Source organism: Misgurnus anguillicaudatus, chromosome 24 (assembly GCF_027580225.2).
Source record: "Misgurnus anguillicaudatus chromosome 24, ASM2758022v2, whole genome shotgun sequence".
Taxonomy (NCBI): Eukaryota; Metazoa; Chordata; class Actinopteri; order Cypriniformes; family Cobitidae; genus Misgurnus; species Misgurnus anguillicaudatus.
In genome coordinates, this window is record NC_073360.2 from 29485500 (window position 1) to 29495746 (window position 10247).

Sequence of the window (10247 nt, forward strand, 5' to 3'; positions counted from 1 at the left end):
TTAAAAAAATGACCCTTACGACTGGTTTTGTGGTCCAGGGACACAAATATTCAACTGCATTACTTAATGCTGACACTTACTAATTAATAAAAAAAAGATATTGGGTGTTCTCAAACGCGATGATGCGTCCTAGGAAGGCTGCATATCTCTGCTGCCACGTCATAACGCATCGTCAAACAAAGGATGCTTCGAAGGCAGCCTCTGTTTCGTGCCCTTCATGCGGTCACTTTTGAAGGATGCATAAACTGTATACGCACAACCGGCGCAACGTCATAGAATGTCTCTGAACAGGTTCACGCCCACTTTTGGGGGAAATCGCACTAGACGTTCCATTGACTTCCATTCAAAGTGGCGGAACAAAGCAACGTTCGTACACAGCCGGCAGGCGTAAATAACTTATGAAATCACTCAGATTAAACACGTTGAATAATTATCTGTCCACCCTGCCGGCCATAGAGCGCGAAAGATACATTAACACATTTAATTGGGTCAATATAAAAACATGTCTCTTTCATTCTCCCAGCATCAAATTTGTGTAACAACGCTCCCTATTGGCCAGAGGTGTCTTACCCGGACATTAAACACGTACCTCATCAAGTCAACAGGGAAGCAAGTGAATGATTTTACTTCGTATTTGAAAGTTACTTCGTATTTATTTATTATGTCTTTATATTTAGAGTAATGAGTGCACTTTTCCGTCCAGCCATACAACTAACTGGCTTAGCGATATTTCCAGCAATCACTGGATGGCGTTGTTACACAAATTTGACGCTGTGAGAATGAAAGGGACATGTTTCCATATTGACCAAATCAAATGTGTCAATGCATCCCCCGCGCTCCACGGCAGGCAGGATGGACAGACAAACACTCGACATGTTTAATCTGAGTGATCTCACAAGTTATTCACGCCCGCCGGCTGTGTAAAAACGTTGCTTTGTTACGCTACTTTGAATGGAAGCCAATGGAGGCGCTGCTTTTTTAACCCCCGAAAAGGGGCGGTGACGAAATTTACAGTCAAGTTCCCGGATGTGCCGGTAGTCCGTATCCTTGGTGCCTACTAGTGACCATGCACACATTTAAAACATCGCGAAAATCAAATTGGCACTTTCGTCACCTAATTTTATTCTAAAATATAAGCTAAACATTGGTAGAAAACTAGTGGGCACAGAGTTCTCCCAAATGCAGTATGAATTTAAAGCATTTATGTTTTCCTTCATTTATTTATTTATTTGTAAATTCATCACAATGTTAAACTGAACTGGGATACCACAAACGGTTGATGATTCTCATTAACAAAACTAAATTAATAGAAAGTTGTAATATTTTTTGTGGTGATAGGCTACATTGCATTATCTTCAGCTTCTCACTTCAAATTTTTTTGACAAAATCACGGGGGCGGGAACCGTTACGTTGCCATGGACACTTATGTAGACCGTCTCATATTCGTTTAAAGTTGTGGAGGACTAACTTGACCTGTCAGAAGGACTGTACTAGTAAGGATTCAGCCTACCTAAAGTGATCGTTAACTTGTTAGCATAATAAAGGTTGTGATTTTGATTCCTAGGAAACACAAATTCCTTTACGGCACTTTGGATTTTGGATCAAATCGCAATTTTTATTTATTTTTAAAAAGACAACAGATTCATGTTTTCTTTCTACACCCACAAAGCAAAATCCGAGAGAATCGGATCCTTGCACAAAGCATTTGATCTGTTCTTGTCCCGTAACTAGATATCCTCTGATCTGGTTGCAGTATGAAAGCTTCTGAATAAAGGGCCTCCACTGACGCTCATCAATTAGCGCGTATCACGTTACCCAATCAGAGCGCGGTCCGCGTCTCCGGTCTCGCGAGGAACAGTTGCGTTGGTGACAACGAAACACTTTTAAACCCAAACACTTCAGTTCGTCACATTTCTCCACTGAAGGCGAGGCTCTTGGACCTGGAGATGATGGTAACGAGGCGGCCGGTCCAGTCCGCTCCTCCTGCTGTAGTGATCGGATCTAAAGGCTGGAGAGACGCGACGGTCCGATCAATCGTGCGCGCGGAGGATCTGGTGCGCAAAACTTACGTTGGTCAACTCGATACCTCTACACGAACAGTCAGGCACAGTCTTGGGACTTCATCCTATAGACCTACACAGTTAAACGGATACAAAAGCGTTGGAAAGGAGGACGATGAGAGTGCAGTGGAAAATAAAGATCAATTTGGTCCTAAATGCACTGGAAATATGGTAAAAAGTTAACCAGAATGGCTTTACTGTATGCATTTGGTAGACTCTTTTATCCAAAGTAACTTACAGTGCATTTAATACAATACAGTTTTTATCTATAAGTGTTGCCTGGGTATCGAACCCATGACCTTTGCATTGCTAACACAATGCTCTACTAACTGAGTTACAGGAACAAAGCCAATCAACAAGATTAATATTGTAGTGTAGCCTATTTGTGCTGTTCAAGTGGTTACCAAAGTAATGGGATTCATGGGAGACACTCACTGAGTCACTTTATTTAAAGTATCTGCCAAATGCATTTATATAAATTTTATTTGTGCCTGTTTCCATCAAAATTGCCGCATTAGATATCGGCTTATTTTATTGGCCAATGAGAAAGCAATTATTTAAATACATATTTATATTCATACAGTTGTATACACAGAATAGAAAAAAAACAAGCAGATGACGATTCACTTCACCAGCAGGTTGCTCCAAGAGAAACTTTCCCTGGAATCTTGAATTTTCTTTATATAGTTCACATCTGGGATGATCAGCGGTCCCTTTCCCCCACCGGCCTTGCGTGAGCAGAGCACAGTGGTCAGCATGGGCATGGCGGGTGATTATATGCGGGTTGTGAGAGAGGTGGAGGCTCGCCTGCGCAAACAAGCGGCCAGGGTGACCCAGGAGGGCACCAAGATGGAGCATCAAAGGGAACGACTGGAGAAGTTACTGCGTAGTCTGAGGAAAGCTTTACTGGTCAACCAGCAAAGTTCAGATGGCAGGATGTTTCGACCAGCCACCGCAGAGACGGTATGTAAATAAATGACCTGTAATGACTGCCCATGTATATGTACATGTGTAGAGGGGGGCAGTTTAAGGGACAGGGTTTAGATTAATCCAGGCTAGGCCTCAGGTATATAAAACAATGGCACTGATATATGTTAAATTATGTCAGTGCAGGATGTTTTCAAATTAGGGCAGCACAAACATGCATTTTTGTCTAGGACTAGACTTAAGCCGTGTCCGGGAAACTGCCCCTTAGAGTTGTTTATGACCTATATACAAGGAATGAAAAATGGTAGAGATGTTGCATGTAAGACGAATGTCATGAAACGTCTTGTATTAATTTGGTTAATTTTATCATCAAGATACGGGATGTGGCAGATGATCTTCTGCAGTGTGAACGGAGGGAATTAAATGGATTAAAACAAGAACTGGAGACGATGTTGAGAAAGACTATGACTCAACAACAGGTACAACAACATACTGTTGGTTTTTCTTGTGATTTTCAGCTGTAATGCATTATTTATGAAACTCCATGAAATGTATTGCGTTTATGCTTTGAGGCATTGGCTGAGTGCAGTAGGCAGCTGTTGGATTGCTCCTTTGAAAGGTCCAGAGTAACAGAGCTGCTCCCCCAGCACGGCTCACTGTCAGCGGGTGTGATCACCCACACCTCTCCCCTCTCTCAGAAACCGAACCCTTCCGGACCATTTACTCCAGGTACGCCTGCAGTATTAAACTATCTCCCCCTTGGTCCTTCTGTCACCAAATTAAAGCAAAACACTATGATTTTGTGATCAAACATGAACCACTTTTAAAGGTGCCGTATAATGTAAAACTGTATTTACCTAGGCATAGATGAATAATAAGAGTTCTGTACATGGTAATGACATTTGTGAACCTCAAACACGTTTGTTTCCTCCTTCTTATGTAAACTTTGTGCATGCAAAAGACTGCTGGAAAACAGGCCAATCTCAACATAACACCGACTGTGACGTTACAGTCGAGATGTACACCCAATAATTTCTTATCCAATTTAAAGGAATATTCCATTTTCTTAAAAGAAAAATCCAGGTAATTTACTCACCACCATGTCGTCCGGGGTGTTGATGTCTTTCTTTGTTCAGTCGAGAGGAAATTGTGTTTTTTGGGGAAAACATTGCAGGATTTTTGTCATTTTGATGGACTTTGATGGAGCCCAACATTTGATACTTGGCTCGGCGCTTGTCAGTTTTTTTCAACGGAGTTTCAAAGGACTATAAACGATCCCAAACGAGGCATTAGGGTCTTATCGAGCGAAACGAATGTCTTTTTTTGACAAGAACAACTTCTCATCTAGATCCGGTCGTGATGCGCCAGCGTGACCCCACGCAATATGTCATGACGTCAAGAGGTCACAGAGGACGAACACGAAACTCCGCCCTGGTGTTTACAAATTGTTGAAAGAGGACCGTTCCTACGTTGTTGTGTGTCAAATGATACTAATTAATGTCTTTGTGTCAGTTTATTGTTTACAATGGCCTGCAAATGTGCGTTTTATATATGTAACACGTGACCTCCCTACGTCACTACGCATTTACATTAGGTCGCGCTGGACCGGACCTAGACGAAACGTTGTGGTTCAAAAATAGCATACTTTTCACTTTTCCTGTCAAAAATGACAATCGTCTCGCCAGACAAGACCCTTATGCCTCGTTTGGGATCGTTTATAGACCTTTGAAACTCCGTTGAAAAAAACTGTTAAGTGTTGAGTTAAGTATTAAATGTTGGGCTCTATTAAAGTCCATTAAAATGAGAAAAATCCTGGAATGTTTTCCTCAAAAAAACATAATTTCTTCTCGACTGAACAAAGAAAGACATCAACATTTTGGATGACATGGTGGTGAGTAAATTATCTGGATTTTTCTTTTAAGAAAATGGAATATTCCTTTAAATATAAATATATTATTAAATAGGGTCACCTATGTAGTAGAAATGTAAAGGTTTTTTAGAAATTGGTGCCTTCTAGGCCGAGAAAAGCCAGAAAATGTGTTTTCACCAAATCCCAGAATGCACTGCTTCGCTGCTCTACGAGGCCATGTCTACTGGTTCGAGATGGCAAGAGGGAGGGACATTCAACTAGGCTAGCAACTAGCAAAAAATTGAAATGACACCGGTTAACGTGAGTCTCTGTGACGAGTTAGTTGATAGATTACTATAAATACTACCTTTTTCCATCGAAAGCACTCAAACACACCAAACCAAGATACATCGCTGAAGTATCCCTTTAAATTGATTACAATGTTGTAACAATGCTAAAAAACAAAAGAGTTAGCGCTATATGCTAGTTAATGGTATGCTAGCATTTAGGCGGAAGTTCTACTATTGACGTTACAGTTATGCTTTGCAGGTCCATACTGAAAAACAACAAACATACCCCTCAGAAACGTCCATTAACAATCTCCAAACAATTGATTATTCCTTAAAATCTGTATCTTCGTCTGATACAGGCTCAAACATAAGGTCTGTTTGCACACACACAGAGCTACTGAAACGAGCCGTTCTGAAAAACAGGCAATTAGAGCAGAGCTCCATGTTATTATTCGTGACCCATTCAAATAAGGTAATAATAGACCATTTTACTCTGGAGACAATTTTTGCGCGTAATAAAGTCACAACAATGTAACATATTGTATCAATACATTCTTTGGCACCTTTAAAAGTAATTCCTCTCCTTCTTTCTCCAAAGAGTGTAAAGAGGCGTTGGATTGTTCCTCAACAATACTGCTTGAATCTCAGCAGCTCAGAGACAACATTACACAACTCATGACTCGTGTCTGTAGTAAGCAAACAGCTCTTCACCAATCTGCCAGTGATGCTCTGATGAAGAAAATTGGTGAAACTATCAACCTGGAGGTGATTAAAGATAAAAATTAGAAAATATAGTGTATAAATAAATATTGGCCAGAAATCCTCATATTCTGAAATGTTTCGCAAACACAAATAATAATTATTATTATTCATACAGTATTTAAAGTGTTGAATGTGACATTCATTTTTATCCATGCTCATTTGGCTTGGTTATGACCTTGTACTATGTGTCTTATCATCAGCAACATCTCACACTAAGCTCGGCTGCCACAAGACAAGCCATTTACCGCAAACAGAGACAGATGGAGTGTGCTGGCTACAGTCTTGGCAAAGCAATGGTATGTTTAATTCATAGTGTCATCAGCAAATTTGTTACCCTCAAGTGCATAAGGAAACTTTTTTATCTAATAAGTTGAACTTAATCTCTATTATTCTTGCATATTTTGCAGGGCCCAGTTTGCAGTGCTGATCTGTTTTGTCGTGAAAGGTTGAGCAGGCCAATGACTCGGGTCTATGGGCGGCATTCAAGTGCTGGACTACCAGAGTCTGATCTGCTCACACAGGTTTATACATCTGGGGTTTCAATCCTAGACATTTATAATATTTATCCAATTTATCAATCATACTCTGTAACTTCCTAACTTTTGGCTGGTTATTTTTATTCAATATTCTTATGTGACTCTAGACCACAAAACCAGTCATAAGAAGCATGGCTGTATTTCAGTGCTTTTAGTGGCCCAAAAGAGGTGCCGGTACTCTATTTTTTTTTTTTTTTTTTTTGCTGACTCGACTCCTATATTGAAGGGGTTTTATATTTAGCAGTCAACAGACGACCTTGTAAAAAATAATTAATCCTTTTATAAATTTGAGGATTTGCTTGAGCTAGAAATAGCTACTGAACATAAATAAAATGTGCAAAAGGATTTTGAAAAAATACCATTAGAAAGAGCTACTGTAGAAAGAGTTTTTGAACATAAATAAAATGTGCAAAAGGTAGATATGTGAGTAAAATGTTCAGCATGGTTAAATGCTAAAACTAGTGGTTCAGATAGAAAAAGCTTGAAAAAAAAACTTTAAAATGACACCAAGACCATGTCTATGGGGTCAAGAATAACAAAATACTGGCCATTTGAAACTCTAATTAAAGTCATTTATTTTGTCCCATTGTTTTCCATTTTGCGGGTGGTAAAACTACTGTGCACGTCGTTCAAATTCATTGAAATTTCATTTACTTTTAGTTTAGCAATTAAACTAAATGTATATTACAATTTCAAGAATGTTTTCTGCACATCCCCTCAGGAAATCCGAAGTTGCGTCGAGGGGAACCAAACTGACAGCCGCGACAGCGGAGATTATCACGTACATACACTTGCGTCTGACCTGCAGCTATCATTCTGGCTTGGTGGGATGTCAGCGAGTGTCTGATTCTGACGGCGTTCTTTTACTACTCAGAGTCTAAAACAAGGAGGGCATATTACGTGTTCATTGTATTTTCATTTTAACCGAGCAGCTATGGTTGCGCGTTTCACACACAAACACACACCTCTCCAGAGCACGTTGACACTGACTGAAGGACGCATGCGCTTTTAACTTGTAAACGCAAGGGTGTATATGGGTAATGTAGTCTCTGCTCTCGGTGGAACGAATTAGGAAGCGTACATTAAGGGCGCTCTGAAAAGCGGCAGCGCAGCCAAATGATTAAATTAAACCTCTGATTTTTAAACAGGTGAGCGTTCCGGTACGCTAAAAGCACGTTCTGGGCGCACGTAGAGGTGGTGGTACGCTCAAGAGCTATTTTTAGAAGTGGCGGTACTGAGTACCGGGGCGTTCCGGCCCACTTAAAGCAGTGCTGTATTTGTAGCAATAGCGTAGTTCAGTCGAGAAGAAATTATGTTTTTTGAGGAAAACATTGCAGGATTTAGAGCCCAACATTTAATACTTAACTTTTTTTTCCACGGAGTTTCAAAGGACTATAAACAATCCCAAACCAGGCATAAGGGTCTTGTCTAGCAAAACGATTGTCATTTTTGACGACAAAAATGACAAGTATGCACTTTTGAACCACAACCTCTCGTCATGTAGATCCGGTCGTGATGCGCCAGCTGACCCCACGCAATACGTCATGACGTCAAGAGGTCACAGAGGACGAACGCGAAACTCCGCCCCAGTGTTTACAAGTGTCTTGAAAGAGGACCATTCCTACGTTGTTGTATGTCAACTGATACTAATTAATGTCTTTGTGTCAGTTTATTGTTTACAATGGTCCACAAATGTGCGTTTTATATATGTAACACGTGACCTCCCTACGTCACTACGCATTTACGTTAGGTCGCGCTGGACCGGACCTAGACGAAAAGTTGTGGTCCAAAAGTACATATTCCCTACTTTTCCTGTCAAAAATGACAATCGTTTCGCCAGACAAGACCCTTATGCCTCATTTGGGATTGTTTATAGTCCTTTGAAACTCCGTTGAAAAAAACTGTTAAGTGTTGAGTTAAGTATTAATTGTTGGTGTCTATTAAAGTCCATTAAAATTAGAAAAATCCTGCAATGTTTTCCTCAAAAAACATAATTTTTTCTGGACTGAACAAAGAAAGACATCAACATTTTGGATGACATGGTGGTGAGTAAATTATCTGGATTTTTCTTTTAAGAAAATGGAATATTCCTTTAAGGTGATTTTCTCAATATTACAATTTATTTGCACCCTTAGATTTCAGATTTTTTTTCAAATATTGTCCTATCCTAACAAACAATGATGTATACATCTCAACAGTGTTGGGGAAAGTTACTTTTAAAAGTAATGCATTACAATATTAAGTTACTTCCCAAAAAAAGTAACTAATTGCGTTTACTTCTCATGGAAAGTAATTGCTTACATTACTTTTGCGTTACTTTTTCTTACTTGGCTGAGGCTTGATTTCTTTCAGGATTTGCAGGTTTTTTTATGACAGAGAAATTCTGCATTCAGAAACTGCATATTTCCATCACAAAAAAATTTTAAGCTCTGCCCTGCCATCTCTGTATCTGACTTAAACTGTTCCCGCTCAGCCGCGACGCATAGAGTGTATAATTCTACGGTAATATGTAAAGAATAATTGACGACAGGCCATTGAATTATTCGAAAAAAATGCAGACCCAACACCACGGTTGTGAATTATTTTCTTATAATTCAAAGGACCAGAGTCAATTATTTCTCTTATACCACAAACATCGCTCTGGTGCGTTATTACGTAATGCAAGTTACTTGCAATGCATTACCCCCAACACTGAATCTCAATATCAAAAAATTAAACTTATGTGGTTTTGTGGTCCAGGGTCACATATTTGACATCATATAATGATAAACAACATTAAAAAATAGTGAATGATGTGCTATGAATTATTTAATTGTGATTAATCAAACATTACAATAACGTCATGCGTTTAGATAACGATTATAAGGATACAGAATTTCAATTAAATACACCAGGTGTAGGATTGACGCATATTTCTTTTGTTTCCTCAGGGAAGTTCTTTGCTTCAGAAACATCTGAAATCTTCAGGTAAAGAGATGGCAGAGCTCCAGTTTGTTCACCGGCTGCTTGAAGATGACAGATATGGAAAGCGTGCTGCAGTCAGTGTAGACTCTGCCATCGCCAGGCTGCGTCGTAGACTTCCACGTCCTCCATCTGTCCGGCCTGCAACCAGTTAAAACTCCATCCACAGCAATTAAGATAACATAATGCTTCTCAAAGGTGGAAATTTGGGTCTTTCTGAATACTCTACAAAGTTACCATGTGGTGTTTTGAAAATCATTGTGTGAAGATTGCCATTTGATAATTGCATTTTAGTGAGTACTTATGCACTGTGTGACGTGTGATACATTAAAGGTTTGTCAACAAACAGAATAACACTAGTAAAGTATTTTCTATGAGCACATATTGTGTTTTCAAAAAAGAGAATTCGATTTTAATTTATTTTTTTAGGTGCGAAAGGGCCTTTAGGACCCATTGACATGCAAAATGTCTCTACAATGTCTACTTGTTATTTTCAACCCAGTGTTGGGTCTAAAAGGGATGCCGTTGGGTTGTATTTATCCGATGCTGGGTTGTTTTAACCCCAAATGCTTTATATTTTACTCAATAATGGGTTAAAACAACAAATATTTTCTGGGTTAAAGGATTAGTCCATTTTCCTAAAAGAAAAATCCAGACAACCCACTCACCACTATGCCATCCAAAATGTTGATGTCTTTCTTTGTTCAGTCGAGAAGAAATTATGTTTTTTTGAGGAAAACATTGCAGGATTTTTCTTATTTTAATGGACTTTAATAGAGCCCAACATTCAATACTCAACTCAACACTTAACAGTTTTTTTCAAAGGACCACAAACGATCCCAAACGAGGAACAAGGGTCCCA

General features: G+C 39.4%; 1 protein-coding gene across 1 annotated transcript; it reads left to right on the forward strand.

Moving 5' to 3' along the window:
- The first annotated feature begins 1631 nt into the window (after positions 1-1631).
- Positions 1632-9739, forward strand: tektl1 (tektin like 1). Its single transcript, XM_055197042.2, has 8 exons — positions 1632-2231; positions 2748-3023; positions 3362-3466; positions 3560-3716; positions 5725-5891; positions 6089-6184; positions 6296-6409; positions 9355-9739. The coding sequence occupies exons 1-8, from the start codon at positions 1947-1949 to the stop codon at positions 9538-9540; spliced, it is 1386 nt and encodes a 461-aa protein (XP_055053017.2). The 5' UTR covers positions 1632-1946; the 3' UTR covers positions 9541-9739.
- Positions 9740-10247: the final 508 nt, after the last annotated feature.

Coding starts and splice junctions, on each gene's coding strand:
- tektl1 (XM_055197042.2), top strand. CDS start 1,947: ATGATGGTAACGAGGCGGCCGGTCCAGTCCGCTCCTCCTGCTGTAGTG. Junction 2,232..2,747: donor CTAAATGCACTGGAAATATG/GTAAAAAGTTAA, acceptor TTCTTTATATAG/TTCACATCTGGGATGATCAG. Junction 3,024..3,361: donor GACCAGCCACCGCAGAGACG/GTATGTAAATAA, acceptor TTTATCATCAAG/ATACGGGATGTGGCAGATGA.